Genomic DNA, 26,228 nt, shown 5'->3' on the forward strand with positions numbered 1-26,228 from the left:
TCCGTGGATCAATCATATGTACTCATTGACTGTCGAAGTAATCGCAGCGCTTCTTGGTAGGACGATACATTGGCAAAAATATTTGCTTTCGAGAACGTATCGAGAAATCCTTTCAGAAAGAGTTTGTCGGAAATGTCATTTTGTGCATTGGCAGCAATTCCAAGGGTCAAGGCGCAACTAAGAGTGACGTGAACAAAAACCCACGACCGCCTGATAGGACAATCGAGTTTGAGCAGCTCGAGAAAGGTGTGAAGAACAGAGCGACAGTGCTGTAAATACGGAGCCCAAAGTTCTTTGTTGTACGCGTCGCCATTGGAGAGTACTGCCGGACGGTAGAGACAGAGCATGACCGAGTCCACAAACTCACGAAAAAAGTTATTCTGGATACATTCATCGCGATTCTGACACTTTTCGACATCCTGAAGGTGTAGAGTTGATTGCTTAGCGATACGATCAATTATCTTTTTAAAGTCTTGTATTTCACCCGGTGATAATGGCTTCCTAGAGAATCCTGCCTTGTTGAGCGCTTGGCAGATTTTGTTTGCGATAATGAACAGATGATTGCAACTAGTTGTGAAAGAGTACGTCTGAGGCGGTATCAATGCTGATGACGACGATTCGGGTGGGATTTCGTCCATGACAGTGATACAAGACGGTCTTCCGTAACATAACGAGACCAGCGTGTCCTGCCATATTAGCGATCGCCTAGTTGTTGATACTAGTGTTAATATCAATTTCCGTACCAATAAAGAGAGTTCACGTATGTACCAGATGTAATATTTTACAGTAGCCTCGTCCCGTTGATCCACATCCACGGTATCCGGGTCCGGAGACCAGTGCAGCCCCAGCGTCTGTGCGAGCCGTATGGTAAGACCTGAGAATATCTTGTTCAGCACCACATCTGGTCCAGTTAAAGACATCCCATGGTTAACATTGGCAATGGGCTTTAATATTTACCTAGAATTGACCAAGAGGCTCCAGCATTGGCCTGATTCTGCAAAAAATTGACAAGCATTATGAGAGCCTGAATGGTGTGGATGTCGGGAAACGAAAGAAGATTGCTCATCCTTAAGCACTGGAACGCACAACATGCTGTACGTATCGAATGTCAGTTTGACGTCGATGGCATGTCAAAGGACACAAGATGGCTGCGGGGCCACTTACCGAAAACACGAGCCTTGATCAACTCAGATTCCTGGTCAGACCCAAGTTGTGCACCGCATGCAAGAATGCCGAATAAGAGTCCAAACCAAGTCAGTGTGCAAGCAGACGGAGGATTCTGCAGAGCTTCTGCAGAATCTTTTGAGCGCTGATGAAGAAACTCGGAAAGGGCAGTCTCGAATTGAGGGAAATTGATGGTAAATGGTAAAATACGTAAGAGCGAATTTTGGAAGAAGCGAACATAGCTTTTCATGGTCAGTTTAAACCCTTCTTTCACAGATGTGATGTACTTTTGGGGCTCACCTTCTCAAAGCTTCATCCTCTGGAAGCGCATTATAAACGACTTCGGGGCCGTCTTCAGGCTTCCATAGGTTGGTGAATGGTGAGACAGTACTAGAATCTTGCAGGCAAAGCAATTCGAAGATGGTTTGCGGGTTCGTTGGCGGTTTGAAGGCAGCTCCCTGCCAGCAATTCCGTTCTTGTTGCTGCGGGTTAGAGCTGAGGCTCTCATATTTCGCTAGCAGGCTGGGAAGTGAATCCGGACCCAGGTGCAATTTTGTGTCATACGGCGCGACGGGGTCCACGTAAAGTCCTATAGGTGTGTCCTCCGCTGGAGTGGCGACCGCATCTTCGTGATCGCTTGCAAGATGCGATTTGCTTGCTTCCGACGCATTGCTGGGTTTATCCGAGGCATTGGCTTGTATAGGCGTGGTGTAATCGCACAGATCGGGGTGTCCGCGGATGTTGCAACTCTCGCAGGGCTGGCGGAGATTGCATTTGACTTTGCGCCGCCTGCATGGGTAGCAAGCCTTTGCAGGGCGAAATCTTCGCCTCTTAACAAGCATTAAGTCGTACTCGGACTTGGTCCTCTTCTGTTTCGGGTTGCCTTGGGGCATTGTTGTTCGTCACCCAATATGTAGGTATGAGCGACTCAATAACAGAGGAGGCCAACAAGAGAGACGGCGAAGACGGGAAAAGGCCGCCGTCAACCGGGGGATTCGGCCCCTATCTAGCCCAGGCTAGCATCTAATAAAATGCAATAGCCGCGGACGTCTATTCGACACAGGTCTCGTTTATCGCCCAATAGATCATACGAAGTCGATAAAAATTGACTCAACGGTAGATTTTGCGCTTGAAGCTACGAATTGTAAAGGTCCAAGATATGAGCCATCTTCAATTTAAATGTGGAGAATATACGGAGCAAATTCGCCAGTCATCAATGATCTGTCATGCTCTAAGCTGAGTTTCGGGTGGACTAGACCGACATTTTGGCGTCTAGCCACTGAGGATTTCGCGTTATATCTGTCTCAGAGCAGGGATACATTAATAATATGCGTAGAATATCCCACAAGTAACTCCGTAGTGTTTTCGAAACCTTTACACCTGTAAGAAATAGCTTGGTGCCTGACCCACTGCGGAAAATATGGACGGCATGTATTCCGTAGTATGCGCCAGATTTTAGATAGACGGGATTAAAGGAGATCATAAAATGCCGTGAGACAAAATATTGGTTTTCTTTGTTACTATATATAGTATATGTAACCAGAGGCATGGAGAGGAAAGCAAAGAAGAAAAGAAATAAGATAACAATTATCATCTGCTCGAACCTCATTCACCGAAAACACCTGTTGAAACCATAGTTGAAGGAATTACTATTCCTTGTTTTAAATCTATTCCTAGGCCTTTCATTAGGAATATTTTGACAGAGTTGTAACCAGCCCCCATGATCAATTACGAGTAATAGCTAGCACGCCTGGTGACTAAGCCGGTTCTGGCCCGGCTCTTTATAGTAGTATTAAAGGAGGTATGGAAGAGGACCGTTTTTTTTTCATAGCTGCCTAGGTAAAAAAGAACAAGAGGAGTTGTCTATTTAGCTGAAATTGACTTTAGCCAAAATAGCAGCCTCATTTCTGGAGGACGAGACTTTAGCGGCCAGATCAAATGGCTTTGACTTGTTCTCGCGCCGTGGTTTTTATAGTGGTTAGACAAGCTAGACTCTTACGTGCTCGTCGAGCCAGTTCAAAACTGCGTTGCTTTAGCTGTCATCAAAATGTCCAAGTAGGAACAAGCCTTCGAAAAAGCATTTATCTATGGCAGGTACTTTGTATGTATGCGGAACTACCCTTATTTTCAAGATGGTACTACTAGCACGGTCAGGTGTTCTTAGGACATGATCTAGTAATTAAGTTTATGTTAATGATCGGTTAGGTTGGCAACCTGGTGCTCATATTACTAACTAGTAGAATGACAGCTGAACCAATCTTATTCACGAATGAGTGTAAGAATGTAGACTTATATACCCAGTTTTCGACAGGTAATTCCTAATAATGAATCAAGTTTGAGCTTATAGCCAAGTACCCAATATACACATATGTACTTCTAACTTTCTTTCAGTAGAAGAGATTTTTTTTTATTTCCAATGTTGCTTTATTTAAGCTGCACAGACTGGATGAAACTTGAGGCTCTCTTCCCACTTCCAGGCCTGTGACACACTTAGTAACCGCTTTATAAGCGCAGGGTTACGGTAGTATTTCCCACCAACGTCAGTTACCCCTTAGCTTTGGCGATCCCCCGCATATGTCGGTACATCGGACAGACTACAAAAAGCGAGAGTGAGAGCGATTCCGATCGCAAAGTCTCCTTAATTCTTACCAATAGGTAGCGTGTGACAAACCATCGCCATTCTAACCACTTTATCTGCCAATATGCCCAAGATTTCTACGGCCCGGAAACGCGATCGATACGTGCCAAATGCCTGCAATCGCTGTAGGACCGCTAAAGTCCGTTGCAACGGGAAATCACCATGCTCTTACTGCATTCCGAGGGATCCTGAGTCCTGCTCTTACAGGTCTCAACAATCTCCCCGGGAACCAACCACTCAGCATCAGCAGCGGTCTAAGTATATCGTGATGATCCAATATACTAATTCTCAGCACTAATAAACTTAGTAACATTGATTCGACCGAAGAACAGAGCCTCAGGGCTCTACTGCAGCAACAGAATAACAAGCTCGATACACTACTCAAGCACATCTCCACTATACACCAACCATATCGTTTCCAAAACAACTTCTCCAGAGCGTCAAAAAACTTATTCTCATGTTGCGAAGCGCCACTTCCATTAATCCAAAGTGCGACGAGCGCCTTTTTCTGCTTGCACGTAATCGACGTGAAACTAAGGGCCTTGGAGATTTGCACCGAAAACACCCAACTACAAGATGGGACCAAGGTCGGCTCTTCTTCGTCCTTTTCAATTTTACATGATCAGATTTTGGATGGAGGTGCAACTGATATTGAGGCGTGGGATGCTGAAGATGCCGACATCAGCTCATTGAGTCCAACTACGGATAGTGTGTCTCACAAAGCTCCCACATATGCGCTCGAAACCCTCAAAAGAGCAGAAGTCATTCGTCTGATACAGAAATATCAAGATATTGCTGGGATGATGTATCCGGTGATAGATGCAACGCATCCAGAGCAGTTAGTCGAAAATGTGTGGGCCAGCCGTTCGGCGGATAAGACGAATACAGAGAGCCTTTCTCGCTGGAATCGAAATCAGATAGGCATCGTCGAAATGATGGTGGCTATTGCTCTGACTGATGAGAGCGAGGATTCCTCGGAACTGATGCAAGCCCTCCATGATCATGTGTTACCAGACGTTCAGTACATGGTGTGGAATACGAGAGTTGATCTTCAAGGGTTAGTACTTTTGGTACTCGTGGTATGTGACCGCTGGTTCATCTTATAACACCAATTCTAACTTCAACTAATATATTCATCCAGAGTCTATATTACTACTACTCCCATAAGTGGCGTAAAGCTTGGCGATTCATAAGGAACGTCGTAAGAATTATCCTAGAGCTGGGATTGAATCGAAGGATCGTTCTGGATCGGTCCTTTCCCGATCAAAAGGCACATACCCAGGCACTTAACACGATGTGGGCCGTATTTGTACTTGAGCAACAGCTGAGGTACGCCCTGGGACTCTCCACGACCATGCAAGACTTTTTCATGGACCCAACTCTTCCAAAACCGGTAGCCTTCCTTAACATCCGAGGGTAATTGGCTCCGCTGACATGATGTTCTTTAGGTCAACGCTCCATATCTGGAAGCAATGATTCACTACGCTCGGATTGGTGCAAAAGCATGTGAAACGCTTTCTTGTGATGAAATAAACACTCAAGTGATGTCCGGAGACTGCCAAGATGCATATACATACTTCCAGTACCGCCTTAGCGAATGGCGGAAAGCGATCGGGACCCAATTCCAGTTCAAATCCACTAGCAAGAGGGTAGATCAGTGGAACACTCAACTTGACGCAATCCTTCGATTACGGGCAAACAACTTGCATTTTGTAGTAACGAGATTTATGTTCTTCGAAAGAGAATTTCGCGGCATGGTCCCAGCCGACCTGTGGTCTGTATGCATGGATGTGGCTGCTGATACTACCTGCATCTTGGCCACTATTGATGGCTCCCCAGCGGCTTATCAGGCTACTAAATCCGAGTCGAACTATTTTCTTGTCTCGTCGATGGGCATCTCGTTCCTTGCCATGTTACAAGGCTCCCTATTCCCAATTTCGGCACAGAGCCCGTTGGACCCGGAAACGTGCCTGAGGGCCCAGCAAAGTGCGATCCTTTGCCTCAATTTGCTGCGAAATCGAGCAGAGCTATCACGCCAGTCAAAACATCTGTGGAACCGTGTCAGCGATCTTGCGTCCCGCTTGAATCTCCTGGGTTTCTTGGCCCCCGTCGCTCCCGGCAACATTGAGGAGGTCTCAGGTACAGCGGAAACAATGAGCATTAACGAAACATGGGAAAGACACACAAGCCATTGGGAGCAGGGACTCGCTAGCTTGTCACCGAATGTTGCGGCACTTGGATTCCCTGTCAGTGAGAGTAACGATGAGGGATCCACCTCAGCGAGCAAGATCTATTCAGCATTCGATATAATGTTTGGCCCTGATTCCGTCTTTAATGGGATTGATGAATGAATTGCTTCAATTTCAAGTATATATAATATTTTAATCCGATACACTGATGGGGATTATTTTGTTCGATTTTTATTTTCATGAGTATAAGGTAGCCTTGTATGGGCTATGACACTACATCTGTCGCTTTCGTACTGTACACAAGAGCGGCCCTTTCTTCTCATCAACCCCGAGGCTATTTATCTCCAACTTTTCGTATTTGTCAACTGGAATAATCTCGAAATTGCGCCAAAGAGCACAAAGGACTTTGAGAATATTGATGCTTGCAATGTTTCTGCCAATGCAAGCCCGGTGTCCGATGCCAAAAGGCATTATCTCATTGAATGAAATGGCATCTTCAAGCCATCTTTCAGGAATGTATTTGTCATGATCACCGCCCCAGAATTGCGGGTCGTGATGTAGAGCCTGTGATATCATTGACACGGCGGTCTGCAGTACGTCAGTATGTTTCGTACAATGTTCCTTTCTGACTATAGCCTTACCCCCTGTGGAATATGGAAACCGTCGATGTCAACACCATTGGGGTCTGTAACGAGACGAGGTAAGGGCATTGTAAAGACCGGTGTGATGCGGAAGCTCTCCTTGATGCATGCCATGGTATACGGTAGTTTGCTCTCGAGTCCCGAATATGAAATTTCTTTCCCGCCGTCATTGTATAAGGGTACATTCGCGTTGAGTTCTTCCGTGAGCTTCTCGGCGGCGTATCGGTTATGGAGGAGGTGATAGAATAGAAGACCCAACGTGGCAGATGTGGTATGTGCTCCTGCAACCCTATATTCTTCCATTAGTTGAATTTTCGTTATTGGGGGTTCTCTGCAACATACAAAAAGGCAAAGGCCTCTGAGCTAACCTCTGCTGGCGTCAATGGTGCTCCTGTTGAGGGATCTTTTGCCTCTAGAAGGTTGTCTAGCAGGGTTTCTTTCTCTCCTGCCTTGTGATCCTCAATGGCATCATTTACATACTCAGAAGCTTTCTGACTAAGCAATTTTCGCGACTGAAGTAGCTTTTGAAGGCTCGGAATGGGTAGTTTGTTTCCAATTCTTATGCTGTAAGGAAGTAGAGACGCTACCATGCCATACATTGTGCCAATGAGGATATGGTCAGGAATTGGTGGCAGCTCATTGGCCTCTGGGTTGCTCTGCGTGTTTAGATCCTTTTCAAATGCTAGATCACTTATGACGTCGTATGCATAGCGTGCCACACTCTCTTTTAGATCAAATACTTGCCCCTCTGGCTGCTGCTCGATATTAGCGAACAAGCGGTGTAAATGCTTTCCAAACCTGCCCTCAAACTTGAGCAGTGTTGCCATAGAGAAACTGTGTGACATCTGACGCCTTCGCATCTTGTGAAACTAGGTATGCACTTATTAGCGTCCTCTATGTTGCATCCGAACTGACAAGAGTTCTCACCTCTTCGTCACGAGTACTGAAAAGATTGGGATGCAGTGCCGTGAACGCATCATAGAATTTTGTCTTAGGCATAGAACTCCCAGCTTTGTAGATGGGACCGATGGCATCTCGAGTTTGGAAATTGACATGATTGGGACCAATTCGAATAACAGGGCCATACTTCTCGTGTGCCCTCTGTATAGCAAACGCCAAGTCTCGCCTGTAAACATGATACACCTTCCATAAAGAAGTCCTGCGAGCCCAAAAAGGACCGGGAATCTTTCGTAAAGGATGAACAAAGATCCAAAGTAGCAGCCAGACCAGGCTACAAGACAACAACACGACTGGAAGCAAGGTAGTGCTATAGGAAGCCATTGTGCTCAAGACATTAAGTCTTTGGAAGGAGTCTCGACTGATGGGTAGGAAAGATTGTATTTCTTCATGCAACTCTACAACAAATGTTTCTTCTTGTCTATTATATGCCACAAATCAACCCATGCGATTATTTACATTCCGAATCATACCAAAATGCCACTCAAAAGCTTCAACCACATACATACTGTTTCCGAGACACATCGTCGTATCTTGGAGACAAGTCTCCACAGGTTGGTATGCCTGCAACGGAGTGGTCGATGAGCGCCAATCACCGAGGTAGCATTTACAAGGGCGATCGGTATTATTGCCCTAGCCCAATGAAAAGGAGCGCCTGTGCGGCAGTGAAGTCATTTAATGTGTCATACTTCAGTCACTTCCCCATTGGGGGACGGAAGCAAGCTGTGGAACCTTCCGATTCCGAAACATGCATGAGAGGAGTGAGGACTATGCGCGAGGCTGCCAAATAATATTAATAAATGTTATGTATAATTGCGCATCCATTACGATGGACGTGTAATAAGTTTTGTTGCTTGATGAATAAGTCAACCTTGGAAGTCTTCGCAGACCTGAGGAGATAGTTTCTAGTATAACGCATGCGGAATAGTTCCGACGCCGCCTGGTAATAGGAGCAAACATCTTCGAGTATACACAAAGGTAAACAGAAGATATAAGTGAATCACCAACGCGTGAAGTTGAATGATGAACGAACCACTATCCAAAGTCATCTAGAATCAATCGAACCAGCTTAGAACACTTTGCATACACGTCTCCAATTCTAAATAATCCAACATGGCAACCAAATCTGAGAATGGTGTTCCATACACACTTTACTACAATCTTTTCTCGATTTGCTCATTGATGATGCGGTGGCTGGTTGACATTCGCGGTGAGCCTAAGGACGAATCATCCCGGATGGATATCGGCTTGAAGGAGATCGACATCTTCCAGGAAGAACAGTTCAGCGAATGGTATCTCTGCGGCGTCAACAAAAATGGCCAGGTATATTTCCACTAAGATCGTTAGAGAAGGCACCGCTGACTGGGAATCCCATTAGGTTCCGGTTCTCGGAAGCGATGTTGCTTTCGATTTCCCCATGTCTCAAACAACTGCAATCTCCGAGTACATTGCTGCGAGATATCCGGGGCTTCTACCCCCTAAGCATGCGGCTAAAATCCACGAGATGGTGCACAAGATGCATGAGATGAATTTCTTCACCCTCTCTTTCAAGGGTAGTCCGAAGCTTGCATCCGGGTTTGCCGATGCTGCCTTGAAGCGCCTTGAAGACAAGTCCATAAGTGTTCGCTATAGAGAGGCATTGGAGTATAAGCTTGAAATGTAAGAATAAAGTACCATCTCACATAGTTGACATATTAATATGGGGGTATCTATAGCCTACGTCGGGACAAGGTCAATGCTCTCACGCCTGAGAAGACACAAGCGGAGTTAGACAAGGCACAGGCGTACTTGGAAGAGGCCGCTACGCTTCTAAACCCCAGTGATGGCCCATGGCTTTTTGGTCAGAAGCGACCGACGGAACTTGATGCCCACTTGGTGGTTATGATTCTTCGTCTTCAAGATGTGGGCCGCGATTCCGTTGTTCCCGATTCCTTGAAAGAGTATGGAAAGATGGCGTTCAACGAGCCTTCTTTCAAAGCAGTCATGGGAGGGAGAAGCACTATGTATGATGGTTCTGGTAGCAAGAAATAGTCTGAAATCCTGGCTTTGGCAGAGAATTCAACTTCTCGGTGGATTATCAATATGCTCTCGAATTTCGTTACAGAAAATCTCAATCGTTATTATAAGTTTGTGCTTTCGTGGAGGCTATTAAACGATGATCATAAAAACAAAATACTTGCCTCAACTCCTTGAAAGCCCTTGACAGCACAGAATATGGAGACCATTCATGGTAGCGCATCCATTACGGTAACTGGGGCATGAGTGGCATTAAGGGTTGCTCTTTGCTCCTTGGCATTATTAATGCTCGACGAAGTTGTGAACTGATGATATTGTGGTGATACTGTGATTGGAGAGAATTGGGATCCCATTTAATGCTACGTGGCAGAGATTAGAAATGGGCTGCTGCAGCTAGGAGTGTCACCCGACCTCCTTTCACCGTCACGGTCATCTTCCTTCCCCGTAAGTCGATCAGGCAGACCTCTTGGGTCCATTTCACTGCAATATCTCCCATTGATCCCTAGATAACCCCCGAACCTAATTGTCTGCCTTGGCTTGGGTACATATTTCTCTCCTTCAAGTATCATTGAAAGAGATTGCGGTCACCTAATGAGGCTGTAAACTCGGACAACGCATTCTCAAGCTCAATTCCATTACACAATCACTGATTAATAAAAGAACAGGCGGCTTTCCTTTTGTTTACATTTTTTTTGATTCATATCTTTTTCTTACACTACAATGACAAAGTTTCCCCTCGACCAATGATATCAAAACCCCATGATAAATTTCCGTCACAACGTTTCTATTTCTCCAACAGGACAAACTCATGGTGTAGAACCCACAGCCCCTTCCCATTCCACTTCATTTGTTGAAGAGATTCTTGCAAATTTAACTCATTGACAAGCGTGGCTGGGTCATCACTCCACTCAAAGCTCTTGACCAGGGATTTCTTCACACCAAAGACTGGATCTGAAGTGATGTGTTCACTGTCGCTGGCATATAATGCTGTCGTAAGATTGAGATACTGAGGATGTTTCAACTGGAAATGCTGCGCAGGGTTAATAATTGGCTGGATTTACGATGGTAGCCATACATACCACATGTGCAGGGCGCGTAATATTCCGCTTCAACATATTGAGCAAAACTCCAACGGACCCATCGGTGGGGATGTCGTAGTTGACGCTCTTCACGCCTACCAGATAATACCGACCCTGGCTATCAGTTTGGAATATGCCGCGGCAGTTGGGTCCGTCGCGATTGGGGTCTTGCATATCGTAGAGCCCATTTCCGTTAGTCTCCCAAACATCTACAGCAACACCCTCGATTGGGGCACCGCTGACGGATTTCACTGTTCCGTGTATGAGCATAAGCTCTCCTATAACGCCGGGAGAGCCAATGGATTGCCCATTAGTAAGAGTGTGCGTGTCTTCAGAGTGGAAGGGCCCGAGGACAGATGACTCTGTTGCTGAGCTAGCCTTTGCCTGTGCAGAATTTATGGTGTCGACCAGTGCAGACACTCCAAGAACATCAGACAACAGAATCATCTCCTGCCTATCAGGTGATGAGTCTTGGCCAACCTAGGTTGAGCCTATATATTAGTGCCATAAACAAAAAGCAGTACCGCATCATGATTTGCGTACTTGAGTAAGATATTGGACAGCCGCCTCCCATTCCGTTGGCTTCAGTTGAACTTCCTTAACGTAGTCGTGCAAGTGCTGTATCAAGCCGGTAACCAACTCAACAAGCCGTTCGCTCTTGACATTCTCCGTGGATACCTTGATGACATGAGGAGTCAAGTTTTCAGCGGTCAATTCTTCTAGGCTGGATTCCATTTCGCTAACATGGAAAGGCAATGGCACTCAAATTCGATGCTGTACACGATCAATTGCCAGCGGGGTGTGCCATATAACTTTGTTTCGGAATTTAACTCCGGAAAGCTTCCGCAATGCTTCCGACACACCAAACTCCGGTGTTTCAACTTCTAATGCTGAGCTATCTTTATGTAATCTGGGGAAAACATGCCTGCTTGCAAATCACTTTATAATTCAGTGGCAAGCACTGAACTTAAATTGTTTGCCAGAGCGGGGTTAGATGAGTGGCATGTTCGGCATTGGAGGTCGGCTGCTAAAACTGAAATAGGTCCAAGGACACAAAATATCCAGTGCATGACAGCACATTCTACGACTTAGTCTCCATTCCACGTGTTAATCCGCACAGTGTCATATAATCCCAAACAATTGAACTGCCAGTCGCAAAAATGGACGTTGAATCGCGAAGTTTCGAATACAATGAAAGCAACCAGAGAGTCTTATTTGGCAAAGGCGTTCTCGCCAAGCTAGCCACTGAAGTTGCGGCACTTGGCTGTAAAGCGCCATTGTTGTTGACAACTCCCCAGCAAGCCTCGGCCGTTCAAGATCTTACCCAGATACTAAACGGTCATGTCGCGGGCTCTTTCACCCGTGCCACAATGCACACTCCAACCGAGGTTACAGAAGAGGCACTGGTATATACGAAAACAACGAATGCAGACTGTCTCTTGTCAATTGGTGGCGGAAGCACGGTTGGCCTAGGCAAAGCGTTATCTCTTCGGACTGGCTTGCCTCACATCTGTATCGCAACGACATATGCTGGAAGCGAGATGACACCCATCCTGGGTGAAACTAAAAATCAACAAAAGGTGACTCGGGTTGACCGGGCAGCAATTCCCAAGGTAGTCATCTACGATGTCAATCTTACTTTAAGTTTACCCACGGGCATGAGTGCAACAAGTGGCCTTAACGCAATGGCGCATGCTGGTGAGTCGAAATCAGAAGAAATCATTGTGCACTTATTGACGCCAGAGTAGTCGAGGCTCTATACGCAAAAGATACCAGTCCGATTGTCCGCATATTTGCTCTCGAGGGAATCCGAGCCTTGGCATCTTCGCTGCCTGGAGTGATGGAAAACTCTCAGTCAATTGCCTTCCGTTCAGAGGCTCTACTCGGCGCTTGGTTATGCGGAAAATGTCTAGCAATGACAACCGTCGCGCTCCATCATAAACTCTGTCATGTTCTGGGCGGGACTCTCAATTTACCGCATGCCGAAACCCACGCTATTGTCCTACCTCATGCACTCGCCTACACAGCGCCTGACATTCCTCAAGTCATGAAGGACCTCGCAGAAATCATTCCACATAGTGAAGGAGATGCCATTCAAGGACTAAACAGATTGGTGTCTAAGCTGGGAATCCCATCGAGCCTAAAGGCTCTGGGTATGAAGGAGGAGGACATTGAGCTGGTTACAGATAATCTGATGATGCTCACATTTTGGAACCCCCGGCCAGTCAATAAAGATTCAATCCAGAAGATGATACGGCGGGCGTGGTTAGGAGAACAGGCTCGTGTAGACATTTAGGCTTCCAATTTATTGAATTTGAAGTAGCAGCTAGCAGATCATGTAGCTAGCATGGTAGTATCGTTTTCACAATTCAGTGAATAACTGTTAAAACGGAAAAATTTCCAAATACTTTATTTCAGAAGTTACTAGTATTCAGGCGTATCTATACCGTTTAGTTCCCGGCCTGTCGTTCTAAGAGTGAATTACATATCGAGCTTCAACAGGCTTCTTCTCCTTCACAGCGGGTGCGTCTCCAACAGGTTTTCCGATAACCAACTGGGCCAACAGCTTCCAGTCCGAGTCAACAGACCAAGTCTTCTTAACCTCGTCATCAATAAGAGGATTGTAATGTTGCAGGTTGCCGCCTACTCCCTCCAAAGCAAGGGCCGACCAAATAAGGAACTGGTGCATGCCGCTTGCCTGCTCACGCCAGCCTTCAAATTTGTCCGCATACATCTTGAAAGAACCTAGTGGCTCATATGGCGCAGGATCCTCAAAGAACAAAATTGTCGCGTATGCGCCTCGAAACCCCTGGATCTTGGCATTGGTACTGGTGGCTTGGTCCCCTGACACGAAGGGGGCAACGGCTGCCTTGACAATGTCCCAGAGTTTCTGGTGATGATCTCCAACAAGAACAACAATTCGAGTGCTTTGAGTGTTGAACGCTGATGGTACCGTTAAAAGAGCTTTTCGAATGATCTCTTCTAGTCGGCCAATCGAGAGATCGGTCTCTGCTGAGAGCTGATACACGGAGCGTCGAGCTCCAAACGAAGAAATAAGCGTGTCCGCCATGATGTTTCTCTGTGATTATACAATAGCCGAAAATTGCCTGATAATGGTATTGACTGACATGGAATGTTAAGCGTAGTTGATCTGGATGATATATGCGTAGCAAGCGAAGACTTCGTCTCACTGTGCACCCCTGGTAGATTGCCAAGCTATTATTAATGAAGCCATTACCACTGATTAATTAGAGCGTAAGCAAAGTTATAACTATTCACAGACTGTTACTCATGAAAGATCGGCTATGATGTAGCAGGTGATGAGTTTCGGAAAGATCGGAATCTTCCGATCCGCGTTAACTCGGGGCTTTATCAAATTTGCCTAAACTTCTACGGACTTTTGCTCTATAGCTACCTGATTCCCCCACCTCAGTGGCAACGTAATATTGAATAAGATCTTATTCTACGGAATGGTAAAGTCATACGATATGGGGATGCTTCGCATCGGAAGGCTACGTATATGTACAAGAACAGCCATGTAATGATCCAGAGTACAGTTCCATTGCCACTCTCCCTCGACGTGTCTAGAATTTCTTGCCTGTGATATCAAGACCTTCGAAAATGGCTCAAAGCAATCTCCCTCTACGCGATAATACGACCGGCGATGATTCCCTGGAGCTGACTTTTTTAATCGTTGGAGCGGGCCCAGCTGGAGCGACTTTGGGCTGTTATCTTGGTAAATATGGTACGTTCAACCACCCTCTACTCTCAATCAAAAGCATATCTAACTGGAAAATGTGGCATTTCCAGGCTTCAAAGGTTTGATCATCAGCTCCGCTCCGTCGTCGGCGAACACCCCGCGCGCGCATATAATCAACCAACCTGCGATGGGTAAGTCTACCTCTGCATAGCTAAAAGCGCCGTCTCACCATGATGTAGAGTGTATCCGTGACCTCGACCCCGACATGGAGAAAGAATTTATGATAAATGGCTACGCGGGCCCAGAGAAGGGTATGACACGTTGGTGTGAGACTATGAATGGAAGAGAGTTCGGCCGTATCACGTCCTGGGGATCAGATCTACAACGAGGGGTACGATCCTTTTAATGAAAGAAAAGAGAGCATAATTATTAATTGCATTCTTTAGGGCGAATTTAAAATGAGTAGCCCATGCTCACACTTGGAGCTGCCTCAAACATTAACGGAACCTATCCTCCTTCGATACGCTTCACAGCACGGCTTTCCTTGTCGATTTCGAACACAGTTTGTTTCTTTCGATGACTCGACAGTCGGTGTCATTGTTGTGACCGTCCGAGACATGATTTTTGACAAACTATATACCATCAAGACCAAATACCTGTTTGGCGCCGACGGAGCCAAAAGTGCCATCGTTCGACAGCTTGGTCTACCCATGGCGGTGCAGCCTAGCCAGGGCATAGCTCTCAACGTCCTTATTCGCGCTGACCTTTCCCACTTGATGAAGAATCGCGTCGGAAATCTGCACTATGTGATCCGGCCTGACGCAGAATACCCGGACTTTGCTTGGTGGTCGATTGTGCGCATGGTAAAGCCTTGGCATGAATGGCTGATCATCATGATGTACAAGCCGACCTGTCCGGCGGAATTTATGCCGACTCAAGAACAAGTCAAATCCCAGATTTATGAGGTCATTGGGGATCAATCCGTCCCGGTCGAGATTAATCGAGTTGACAAATGGATCATTAATGAAACAGTAGCCGAAGTATACAGCAAAGGCAATATGTAACTATATCCCACTTATCGTCACCTATGTCTGTTGATTCTAATTGGCTATAGATATTGCCTTGGCGACGCTGTACATCGCCATCCGCCGATGAACGGCCTCGGGGCAAATACCTGCACTCAGGACGCCGCCAATCTTGCCTGGAAGTTAAACTTGGTTGAGAAAGGTAGGAAAAACAAATCATTTCTGCGAAATATGAAACTGATAGTTGCTAATATGTACTGGCCCTGGAATATAGGATTAGCTGGGCCTGCCCTTTTGGACAGCTATACAGTTGAGCGTCAACCTGTTGGAGCCGGCGTCGTTGCAAGGTAATACGAAAACACATAAGAGCGAGCTGTGCTGTGGCTGACCAAGTTTTCTAAAGGGCCAATGCATCTTTGCGAGAACATAAGCCAATATTCGACGCTCTTGGCTTCTTGAAACCGTCTCTTGAGGAGAGGAAGAAGGAGCTTGATGTGTTGAAAGAGGATTCAGAGAGCGGTCGTGCGAGGCGACGTGAACTCATGCGATCAATGAACTACACTTCACATGAATTCTTGGCTTTGGGCTCAGATATGAGCCAGAGATACAAGTCTTCTGCTGTGTTCCTCGAGGGATCGGGAGATGAGCCACCCTTGCCTTCTAATTCCGTTCTGAACTATGAGCCCCATACGTTTCCTGGCTTGCGACTGCCACATGCGTGGCTGAATACGGCTATTCCGCAAGAGCAAGTCTCAACACTTGATCTAGCAGGTAACGGACGATTTACGCTATTTATTGGCCATGGAGGAGAGGCATGGCGTAGTGCCGCACGGTCTGTGGAGCAAGCATTAAAAGTCCCCATCGCCGTGTATTCCATCGGCTACGGTCTCGAATATGAAGCTGTTTTCAATGACTGGTACAGGCTGCGGGAAGTAGAGGAGAGCGGTTGCGTCCTTGTACGCCCGGACAACTTTATTGCGTGGAGAAGCCAGAGCATAGTGAATGACACTGCTTCTGTGCTCGAGCGTGTGTTCAAATCCATTCTAGCTTTGTAGCATATGGAAACCATAGCTTCTTAGTTTATGTATGGAAAAGACATACCGCAAGATATATCACATGCTAGTGTAAAATATTAGGATAACATGTCAGGAATGCCAAATACTTCAATCACTATATACCTATGCCATCGCCCTCAGGGCTGGGGCCTGGTTTGGCCAACACGTACAGAAGTAAGAACTCTTCTGAGAACAGTTCCGATTCTAATCAAGTACCTCATGCAAGAATCTGTCCAAGTTTAGCCCCTCTGATTCTGAACTCTTTCCGACGTTTCCGCTTCCGTTTCCATTTCAAGACGCTCTTATGGCGACCCTGATTCCCCAACAGGCAGATCTACGCAAGTCGCATATTCGTCCACGGCGTTTGTCAGATACTGGACGCACATTGAGCGACAGCAGTCCCAATTAAGCCGAAATACTAGTGTTAGATCTGCTGTTGGATTTACCTGGAATTGCATCCCAGTATGTCTCATCCCTGTATTCCCGAATCCCCGAATCCCCGCAAATGCCGGATAACCCCACAACGAAATGCCGATAATAAAGAACTCCTTTTCTAGCATCTTACCCAGGGTAATGTTGGATCATATAGCATTTCGGGGTTAGCTATTCCCTAGAACTTCAATATTGCTCTTTACAGTCCACAATTGAGCGTATCTGCAAATGCCCCGCAATCTTATCAAGGCGTGTCTTCCATGCCATCAGAAGAAACTGAAATGTGATGCAGCTCGAGTTGGATTACCCTGCACGAGGTGTAAGACCCAGGATCCGTCACAACACAAAAGTTGTATCCGCGTTCTCCGACAACAAAGAAGGTTAGTTATTCCCAATAAATGACAGGCTATTCATTGCAAGGCAACGTAACCGAGTTTCCTGCAATAGAGTTACCGCGGTATCAATTTCCGGGACAACCGAGTCCATCCGAGAGCCATCCCATGCTCTGCTGTCACCAGTGTCAGGTCGCCGAGACGCCAGACACACACTAGCCTCAGTAAGATTGATGAATCCCTCTCGAATTAGCTTATTGGGCAGCGTGCTAACTCTGGAAAGGCTTCCCCGTATTCAGACGGCACAGATTTGCATGATGGTCCTAGAGCCTTACCACGTCCTGATGAAGCATCAGATCAAGGTGCACAAACACTCATTCGTGGATGTAAGGAAATAGCAGAGGGTGCTGGCCTTCCAGCCCCGGAGATGATGCTAGATCCGTCACTTAGTGGTCGAGATGTGGTTCAATACTACAGTGAGATGCATTATGCCACGATGATGGGCGAGGTTGTTACTGAGGAAAGAATACGAAGAGTCACTCGTGTTATTGTTAAAGAGAAAGGTCCGCCTGTCGACAATCGCATGATTTTAGATGCCCTTGATCCTACAGACAGAGAGTATCTTACACAGAGATGCGCTTTCAGCCTGCCTCCGAAGCATTATTGGTATGAATGAAAATCTCCCTACATTCTCATTTCTAACTAGCTGCAGCGAATCATTCCTCCAGTCATATTTTAGACTTGCTTACCCATCTTGTCCCGTCTTTGATCCATATGAGTTCATACAATCATACGATTCTGGGACCTACTCATTCTTCCTATTACAGGCCGTTTTGGCCAATGCGTCCTTGTTCGTACCCCAAAAGATTCTGGAAGCATCTGGATTCGCAAGCCGCTCAGAAGCAATAGAAACGTTTTGCATCAGAGCTGCATTACTTTACGACTTCAACTGTGAAAAAAGCCAGCTGAGGCTATTGCAAGGCTCTGCTGTTTTGGCAATGACGGGATTTTCTGGAACTGGGGATAAAGACTTCAGCTACTGGTACCACAATGCTATCCGTCTGGCGATTAAGATGGGAATACACCACCAAGGGTAGTCAACATTCCCCATAAATTCGTTCGACATCACGCACCGACATGAGTCACTGATTCACGTCTTGCTTTAGTTTCAACACACATGAGATAGACTCAGCAACCTATAGGCTATACCAGAGGATCTGGTGGACATTATATGTAAGGCATTGTACACCTGCAAACAGTCAAACCTATCATATCTTCTTGCACTAATTTATCCAGAGCCGTGATATAATGCTACTTTTTTCTGGCGTAGAGAATAAAAGTCTGCTGGGAAGTAGTACTGAGAGCTTGACAGCCCTTCCACCTGCAGAAATGTGGGTGCCTGAGAATATCTCACCATCATGCGCATCCGTACTACCTCCCCTGACGCTATTAGAGAGTCTCTATTTCGTCGAAAATTGCAAGCTGGCTACCATCGGTAAGTTTAGGCCTCAAGAATCAGCCCAGTAAATACCAACCAGTCTGACTCAAATCTTAGCCTCACAATGCCTTTCAGTGGCCAAATCCGGATCTCCGAATTCTCTAGTTCATATTCAAGAAGCTTTCAGCACATGGCATGCATCAGTTGCTGAGCCTTTGCTGCCGAATCCAGGTCAAGATCCCCGCGATGGTCCATGGCATATTGTCCTGATAGCTACAAGCTATCGCTTCCAATGTATGCTATATCGTTGGTTAAGGAAGCACTGGGAGGCCAACGATACACTGTTGTCAGAAAATGCCAACAGCTGTCTCAAGCTTGCAATGTATGAACTGGATGCGATGATTGGTAGGGCTTTAGCTTATGATATGTTGCGTAATCTTCCTATAGCATTGTATGTGAACAACCCTCCATCAGCCCTTAATCCGGAAAGTTACCACCCAGATAAAGCTAATGACGATTGGCAGCTTGATCTGCGCTCCTGCAGTCCTTGCCTTACATCTTGAGATAGTTCTCAAATCTTCTGAGCCTGATGAGCTTAAATCACGATCTCTCATCTACATCCAACAATCCCTCATCTGCATGAAGCAGTGCCGGGATTTGCCACAAATTCAGGTGGCTCTTGGAGTCGCCGAATGGGTTTTGGCTAAAAAGTCCTTACTGCACAATTGGAGCCGCGAAGTGTTTCCTAACGGAGAAACTCCTGATCATACTGTTTTGAGATCCTCGAGAGATTGGTTCTACTCTGCGCATAATACCGAGAGCCAGATCCACCGTTCTCAAGATGACCTGGCGGAGACTGGCGTGGGCCTAGATGATTTCTTAGTATTCGGCTTGCCCGAAAACATGATGTTCGATTATTAGGGATTCCGGTCATGGCATAAGAGTGGCTCCATTTGTCAGTTATTAACTAAAAGTTCTTGTATCAGATGCATTTGTAATGGAATCGCCTGGTTAGAAACCGGGTTTTCGGTATTTGGGTTGTATTCTTCCCATGTGCCGGGAATTGAGAGTGGACTTAACATATTCTATTACGTTGTGCTACATATTGGAAACATAATGATCTTCTACTGAATGAGAGATTTAAGTTAACAGCCTTGAAAGGGGTCCTCGGTGTTTACTGTCGCATAGTCCGTTGTTGAAAACATCACCTAAAAGGTGGGCCAGAGCACAATATTTATAGACCACTTCATCCTATACTTCGTTGAAACGTTCAAGTTCATTCATAAAGCCTCCATCATGATCAGCTTCTCATATCTTCTGACAGCCTTACTCCCGGTAGTAGGCGCCGCTTCTGTTAGCTGTCCTCCATCCAATGCACCGACCGTGAAGGTCAAAAACGGCACCGTGGTGGGCAAATACAATGCTCACTACCAGCAAGACTTGTTCCTGGGGATTCCCTACGCCAAGCCCCCTATTCAAGACCTTCGATTCACTCGTCCACAGCATCTGACCAAAAAGTGGACTGGTCCCAAGCAGGCAACAGAATATGGGCCATACTGCTATGGGTTTAATGTCGGCTTGGTTGGATATGATACAAATACCACCAACCCTTCGAGCGAAGACTGTCTTACCATAAACGTGGTGCGACCCCATAATTACCATCATGAATGGGCTACTAAGGGCCTCCCAGTACTTGTCTGGGTATACGGAGGTGGATTTCAAGAAGGCGGCAGTGCGGACACCCGATATAACATGTCACGCCTTGTTGAAATGTCTACCGAGATGGGCAAACCTATTATCGGAGTTAGCTTCAACTATCGCAGGAATGCATTTGGGTTTATTTCTGGAGAGCCGTTTAATAGCATCGGAGCCACAAACTTGGGTCTCCACGATCAGCGGCTCGCGCTCCAGTGGATTCAGGAAAACATTGCATTTTTTGGAGGTGATCCTAGCAGAGTCACTCTCCAAGGAGAATCGGCCGGAGCCTTGTCAATATCCCTTAACATGTTGGTACACAAGGGTCGCGACGAGGGTCTATTTCAGCGGGCAATTCTTGAGAGCGGCACGCCATTGTTCGCTCACAGCTTCCCAACTGTGGCAGACCAGAAGGAGATATTAGGCATGTTTTTAAACAAAACGGAATGTTCAAGTTCTAAAGACATCGTCTCATGTCTGCGAAAAATTCCCGCCGAGGACTTCATCAAAGCAGCAACAGGCATATTCTGGCATCCAATCATCGACAACGATCTGCTATCGCAGTTATCGTCTGAGTCTATAAAGCGTGGCGACTTCCTCAAGATCCCGGTACTCATCGGTACCAACACCAACGAAGGATCTACTTTCCTGGAAATGTTTAGTCAAGGCTCTCCAGTAAATACTTTCGATGATGTGTCCAGGGTGCTCTTGACAAGTGTGTTTCCGCACCAACTTCCCAACGGTACTATCGCTCGACTCCATGAACTATACTCCGACGTGATGAAGAATCCCTCCGAAGCAAAGCTGGGTACCGTACTTCCCAATCCTGGTCCAGCCTACGGGAAACTTCATGGAGAGCTGTCTTTGCTTGTTGGAGACTCATTGTTCAATGCTGGCCGGCGTGTGACTTGCCAGGCCTGGGCACAGCGAAACATACCGGCTTACAGCTTCCGCTTTGATACAAACCCAGCTGGTCTGTCTCCAGAAGTCTACGGTGCTGCACACTTTCAAGAGGTTCCATTCGTGTTTGACAACATAAATGGCGAGGGATATGATGTCAATCCGTTTGATGTCAATAACCAGTCTTTGAAGAGAAAGTACCTGGATCTCGCGCAGCTTATGAGTAGAATGTGGCTGAGCTTTGTCCAAACCGGGGACCCTAATAACCATGGAGGTTGGTTGACCCTTTTCCCTCTCCATAGATGACAACATAGCTGACTTGATGTAACAGTCCATGGATTCAACTTACGTTGGCCGAAATACGATCTAGATTCTCCGGTCAACATTGTTTTTAACGCAACTAAAGGTATAACTCTAGAGAAGGACACCTACCGCGCCAAGGCTATGAACTACATCTGGGAATCAGCTGCTATATTTCACAGATAGTTGCTATTGACGTATGGCCAAGGGTTACTGGGTATCTAAATTCGACTTACTATGCTCGTTGGATATATGTAACATATATTACCAGTTGCGAGCATACAAATTGGGTTGGAATTCGAACATCTCTCTGCATGGTACTCTAATTGACAACTACCACATACTGACCTAATTATTGCTTTTTTATTCCACTATGAAATAGCTAGTTACCTCATTCTAAGTGTTAGCATAGTCAAAGTCATTATTTAAGAAACTCCATATACTGTTGCTGCTAAAGTTACCATGGAACTGAGGTAAGCAAGGGTTAGAATCGGGGCTAAAGGGAGTTTGTAGATCCAAGCTGCCGAACAAGTCGTTGTATACGATATCACTTGTTGCATATATAGGTTCAATGGAAGACAAGTCATATAGTGCAACTGGCGGTCCGTCGTTTGGGAATCTAAGCTGCATTTTCGACCCGGAAGGCGACAACCCTGTATCTGAGCAGCTTGATATGGCGTCGGAATAAGATGCTAAGCCATCGAGCTTAGCCTGCATGTGCGAGCCTGGAGTATTTGTCGAGGTAGATAGAGCATCGACCGAAGGATAGCACGCCTCCCATTGAAGAGTCTTCTTGAGGCGTGTGGAAAACGTACGCAGAGTGATAGCCGCTGCTTTGGCGAGAGCACTCTGACCAGACATTGCCTCAAAACGCTCTGTAGACCACTGAAAGTGCTGCATCGCCTGAGCGGCCTTGTCCAAATGATCTGTTGGGAAGAAGGTGTATATCGAAGCAATTAGCACAATGGCATCAAAGGTGCCGAAAAACAAGAAGAAGCTGCGGCTTAGGGTCAGCAGACGCGGGTCAAATCTTTCCTGAGGTACACTAACGTTTTATACTGGTTCTCCTCTATGGATTCAAAATGCTCTCTTTGCGCTTGGAGCATGTCGAGACAAGCCTCTAGGGCGCGTGATCGGCTTTCAGGGCGTGTGAAAATGTATGGACGGTGTAAGGCCATCATGTCAAAGGATAGGAGCTGTGGTACGGTGGCCCTTGCGCCTGATAACCAGTAGCACTCGGGAATTGAATCAAAACCCTTGTCAGGATTGTGGCGACGGAAATAGGGAGGGATGCTTTGGTCAAGCTGCCGTAGTTCTTGGTCAAGGCGGTCAACGTGTGAGTAATCTTCGGGATAGGATCCTTCCTTTTCTAAGGCTTGAATCTGGCGAAGATTCTTCATAATCCGGTACGCCCAGATGGCCCGCGTGAGAGGTGTTGGAACATCATCCGCGCCTCTGGGCATGACCGGAGTCACCGGCCGGTTTGCGGTGATAGGTACATCAACTGGAAGTATCGGCTCCGTATTGTCGTCAATAGCCGCAGGCCGTCCAAGAACCATAGCCGTGTGAATATCCCAGCCAGATAGAAGCATCCAGAGTCTCCGACGATCCTGAATATTCCATTGATTCTCAATCACTATCGCAATATCATCTGTGTGAGGCTTTGGATCTCGGCTGGCTCGATGCAACCCGATCTCCTGCGCATCTTTGACGGCCTCTCCAAGAGCGTGCCACTATATCTGTGTAAGCTAATTTGAAACCTGGCACATCGTTTTCCTGCCAGAAATTACTCACCGATTCTGTTACTTGCCCAAAGTACTTCAGAAAAGCAACACGGAGAAAGTCCGCAAATACTGTTGTTAAAGAGATCTGAAGTTTCCCAAGGAGGTTCAACAAGGCCATGCCAGTCTCGCTGTATTTTACAGCCATGGTTTCGAATGACATGCCGCTAACATTCTTGAGATCATTCAGCTCCAGCGCCCTATCTGGTGTCATTAATAGCAAAGAAGTGGCAGCGACTTCTAATAATAGAGCTGGAAAAGCCTTCATGTCCGCGGGAAGAACTTCAAACTTTTTTGCGGCGAATGGCTGCAAGTCAAGCTGGTACCAATTATGAAGCTGTTGCCTAAATGAACTTTCGTCCAAGATGTAGTATTGCCAATTAATCTTTTGAAAGTAGAAATCAGTTAGTTTCGTGATACATTCGCGTGTTGGTAGCTGCTTGACCAGGGATTTATAACGCTCCCAGAGATTTCCATGGCCGCTTGCAGTGGGACATATCTCGAGCTCGCCCACCACCTCATCATCACCGACATCGATTCTATCCAGATAATCTGCTGTTGAAGTACCAGTTCGGGCGTACCCGAGCTTGTCAATTTGGTGTCCCTTGCTGCTGTCCGAATCCAACGATATGGTGCCCGTAACTGACATCGGGCTATGGATGGACATGGTGGCTGCGCTGCTGTAAGGAGACGCAGTTTCTCGGTTCCGTGGCATAGCGCCGTCTGCATAGCGACAGCCTTGAGGCTTGTCGCGCAGTTTGCAATCGCAGCATGGGAGTTTGCCATCGCACTGCAAGATAGATCCAACCGTAAGCCAAGCTGCAATTGCTTGTGGAGGATCTTGAGAATCTCACCTTTCTTTTTCTCCTGCGACACTCGGTGCATGACAAGGGCGGGCGCTTCTTTCGTTTTGTCACCCTCGAGGGGCGACCGGAGCGATCGCTCTCACCCGTATCAACTATGTGTTCCATAACCCTTGAGCGCAAAAGTTATTATGGCATGGATGAACAACAACCTGAACCCCGCCATATGACGAAGTGTCTTTAGTCTTCAGTCTTAAGCAGATAGGGCTGGACAGACGCTACATACACTGGGCTGAGTTATTGGATGCTTTGATGGGACTGTTCCGAGCCTGCCACTAGAGCCATTTCTTAACCTTCTTTTTCCTGGGCAGTTAATTCCCTATCATTGGCAAATCGGGTTGGTCCTAATGCAGACATATGACGTATGACAGGATCGCGGTTTGTCCGAGAAATATTCCAATCCTGATCTGGTTAATTACTGGCTACGGCTATCTACTGCGTCTGCTCCTCGTATTAGTTGAATGTGCCCAGACAAAACAGCATAATTAAGACTGATATGGGCCTGAATGTTGCAGTCTCCATTATTGTTGGGATTGCAGAGACTTCAGTGATAAAACCTAGGCTCTCTTTCTCTAAGCCATCAATGATCCAGTTCTTCATCTCGCAGCTGTCACTGTGGTAGATACATGGGGAGGTCGTTGCTCAAGCTCCAATTAGGGTGAACTGATATGGCGTCACAAGTTTTGGAGGAAAGCGTTGCTGTAACTCCCCAAGATCTGTATCCATTTTGAACAAAATGCGAATTCCGGTGTTTCGTCAACTATCCCAGATTACGGGTTTAGCGCGAACTCTTACTTACGGGAGTCCCGATACAGCATTAAGATCCGAGTACTTGCATGTGCTGTTCCCGCAGTGGCGTGGTCGGTAAACCTTCTACTGTGTTTTCAAGCCGAATGGATCTTTAATTTGCCCCTTCGTTAAACATCGTCATGTCTCGGCATATTTAATCGTCGCGTATTAGCATACATGTGTCTCTGGTCATCAATCATCCAGGCAAATGACAACATCATTTTTGGAGATGATGGAAGTCTTTTTCCAGGACGGCGAAACCCACACCCCGGCAAGGTCGAGTTTCTTCGCATGAGCGGTAGAGCAGCGATCTTTGCCGGAACATTTGGCATCCTTGGTGCAGTAGTGATTACGGCAGGGATCTTGTTAGTGTACTTGTGTAGCGAGCGCTTCGTTACAAAGGTGCCAGAGATATGACCCTTAGCGATAAATATGTGCCCGGGCGTAATATTGGACGTTAGACCAGCAGAGCAAAGCCCATGATATCTCCTGGCCGAGGGTAGAAGGCTTCATGACCGGCTTGGACAATAATTGGACTTGTTCCACCGAGACGCTCGATACCGTCATCGTTGTAGGAGGATTGTAGAACTGTTGCCCTGGAATAGGACTTGGCGAGCGAACTTGTAGGCTTTCTCCCATTTATTGGGCCGCTCAATATGAGTCATTGTGACAGCGACCGCTGGAGTGTTAAAATCTGTACGCGGAGGCGTGACAAGCTACTTGCTTCGATGAGAATATAGAAAGTTTCTTGGCAACGTGCAGCCAGATGCCGGAATCCTTCCATAAGTTTCATGAAGGATGAGTTCTTTGCTTGGGTTGTTGATCGAGATTCATTACTCTGCCAAGGTCATATCACTGAAAAATGTTGAGGCACTTATTGGACACAGTCGGAAAGTCTAACATGCAGATGTTATGGTGGTACGATATTATTTTATACTTGATCCAACATTCCGGATACCACCATCTCATCTAAATCTTCCTCTTGTTCACTTGCCGTCTTATGTGTCCTAACCAATAGCCTGCGGGTCGTGCGGTTCGACGCGATTCTTTGTGAGTCCAAAAAGAAACCTGCCGAGAGAGAGTTCGGTGATAACCAACACGACGTAGAAAAATTCCTGCAAGCCACAACAATCGCACTGAAGCTTCTCTAGCTGCTTGACTACGTCCGCGGAATGAAGATGCCGAATGATCGGATACGCCTGAAATCGTAGAAAATGTGTCGGTGTTAAACCCG

The 26,228-nt window shown here is 46.5% G+C and overlaps 11 protein-coding genes across 11 annotated transcripts; 6 read left to right on the plus strand and 5 right to left on the minus strand.

Moving 5' to 3' along the window:
- Nucleotides 1-8: 8 nt before the first annotated feature.
- T069G_10261 (fungal specific transcription factor domain-containing protein) lies at nt 9-2,057 on the minus strand (the record flags this gene model as incomplete). The annotated part of the gene is made up of 5 exons (XM_056177471.1): nt 9-705; nt 769-874; nt 958-1,092; nt 1,165-1,406; nt 1,465-2,057. 5 exons carry the CDS (start codon nt 2,055-2,057, stop codon nt 9-11), a joined length of 1,773 nt encoding a protein of 590 aa, XP_056023761.1.
- Nucleotides 2,058-4,734: 2,677 nt separating this feature from the next.
- Nucleotides 4,735-6,153, plus strand: T069G_10262 (fungal specific transcription factor domain-containing protein; the record flags this gene model as incomplete). The annotated part of the gene is made up of 3 exons (XM_056177472.1): nt 4,735-4,881; nt 4,944-5,195; nt 5,251-6,153. 3 exons carry the CDS (start codon nt 4,735-4,737, stop codon nt 6,151-6,153), a joined length of 1,302 nt encoding a protein of 433 aa, XP_056023762.1.
- A 111-nt stretch (nt 6,154-6,264) lies between these two features.
- On the minus strand, nt 6,265-7,913 carry T069G_10263 (cytochrome p450 domain-containing protein; the record flags this gene model as incomplete). Its single annotated transcript, XM_056177473.1, has 5 exons — nt 6,265-6,579; nt 6,633-6,921; nt 6,975-7,163; nt 7,230-7,501; nt 7,560-7,913. The coding sequence occupies 5 exons, from the start codon at nt 7,911-7,913 to the stop codon at nt 6,265-6,267; spliced, it is 1,419 nt and encodes a 472-aa protein (XP_056023763.1).
- Nucleotides 7,914-8,702: 789 nt separating this feature from the next.
- Nucleotides 8,703-9,620, plus strand: T069G_10264 (uncharacterized protein; the record flags this gene model as incomplete). The annotated part of the gene is made up of 3 exons (XM_056177474.1): nt 8,703-8,912; nt 8,968-9,248; nt 9,305-9,620. 3 exons carry the CDS (start codon nt 8,703-8,705, stop codon nt 9,618-9,620), a joined length of 807 nt encoding a protein of 268 aa, XP_056023764.1.
- Nucleotides 9,621-10,389: 769 nt separating this feature from the next.
- On the minus strand, nt 10,390-11,419 carry T069G_10265 (dioxygenase domain-containing protein; the record flags this gene model as incomplete). Its single annotated transcript, XM_056177475.1, has 3 exons — nt 10,390-10,635; nt 10,685-11,164; nt 11,228-11,419. The coding sequence occupies 3 exons, from the start codon at nt 11,417-11,419 to the stop codon at nt 10,390-10,392; spliced, it is 918 nt and encodes a 305-aa protein (XP_056023765.1).
- A 425-nt stretch (nt 11,420-11,844) lies between these two features.
- On the plus strand, nt 11,845-12,980 carry T069G_10266 (iron-containing alcohol dehydrogenase domain-containing protein; the record flags this gene model as incomplete). The annotated part of the gene is made up of 2 exons (XM_056177476.1): nt 11,845-12,382; nt 12,433-12,980. The coding sequence occupies 2 exons, from the start codon at nt 11,845-11,847 to the stop codon at nt 12,978-12,980; spliced, it is 1,086 nt and encodes a 361-aa protein (XP_056023766.1).
- A 174-nt stretch (nt 12,981-13,154) lies between these two features.
- Nucleotides 13,155-13,754, minus strand: T069G_10267 (nitroreductase family domain-containing protein; the record flags this gene model as incomplete). Its single annotated transcript, XM_056177477.1, has 1 exon — nt 13,155-13,754. One exon carries the CDS (start codon nt 13,752-13,754, stop codon nt 13,155-13,157), a length of 600 nt encoding a protein of 199 aa, XP_056023767.1.
- A 551-nt stretch (nt 13,755-14,305) lies between these two features.
- Nucleotides 14,306-16,464, plus strand: T069G_10268 (FAD binding domain-containing protein; the record flags this gene model as incomplete). The annotated part of the gene is made up of 7 exons (XM_056177478.1): nt 14,306-14,429; nt 14,495-14,575; nt 14,624-14,775; nt 14,831-15,444; nt 15,499-15,611; nt 15,684-15,756; nt 15,813-16,464. The coding sequence occupies 7 exons, from the start codon at nt 14,306-14,308 to the stop codon at nt 16,462-16,464; spliced, it is 1,809 nt and encodes a 602-aa protein (XP_056023768.1).
- A 1,260-nt stretch (nt 16,465-17,724) lies between these two features.
- On the plus strand, nt 17,725-19,587 carry T069G_10269 (fungal specific transcription factor domain-containing protein; the record flags this gene model as incomplete). The annotated part of the gene is made up of 6 exons (XM_056177479.1): nt 17,725-17,894; nt 17,935-18,321; nt 18,395-18,461; nt 18,525-18,723; nt 18,784-19,117; nt 19,191-19,587. 6 exons carry the CDS (start codon nt 17,725-17,727, stop codon nt 19,585-19,587), a joined length of 1,554 nt encoding a protein of 517 aa, XP_056023769.1.
- Nucleotides 19,588-19,962: 375 nt separating this feature from the next.
- Nucleotides 19,963-21,747, plus strand: T069G_10270 (carboxylesterase family domain-containing protein; the record flags this gene model as incomplete). The annotated part of the gene is made up of 2 exons (XM_056177480.1): nt 19,963-21,535; nt 21,593-21,747. The coding sequence occupies 2 exons, from the start codon at nt 19,963-19,965 to the stop codon at nt 21,745-21,747; spliced, it is 1,728 nt and encodes a 575-aa protein (XP_056023770.1).
- Nucleotides 21,748-21,957: 210 nt separating this feature from the next.
- Nucleotides 21,958-24,313, minus strand: T069G_10271 (fungal specific transcription factor domain-containing protein; the record flags this gene model as incomplete). The annotated part of the gene is made up of 4 exons (XM_056177481.1): nt 21,958-22,558; nt 22,612-23,294; nt 23,356-24,132; nt 24,197-24,313. The coding sequence occupies 4 exons, from the start codon at nt 24,311-24,313 to the stop codon at nt 21,958-21,960; spliced, it is 2,178 nt and encodes a 725-aa protein (XP_056023771.1).
- Between the last annotated feature and the right edge of the window lie 1,915 nt (nt 24,314-26,228).

This window comes from Trichoderma breve, assembly GCF_028502605.1.
Source record: "Trichoderma breve strain T069 chromosome 7 map unlocalized scaffold00007, whole genome shotgun sequence".
Taxonomy (NCBI): Eukaryota; Fungi; Ascomycota; class Sordariomycetes; order Hypocreales; family Hypocreaceae; genus Trichoderma; species Trichoderma breve.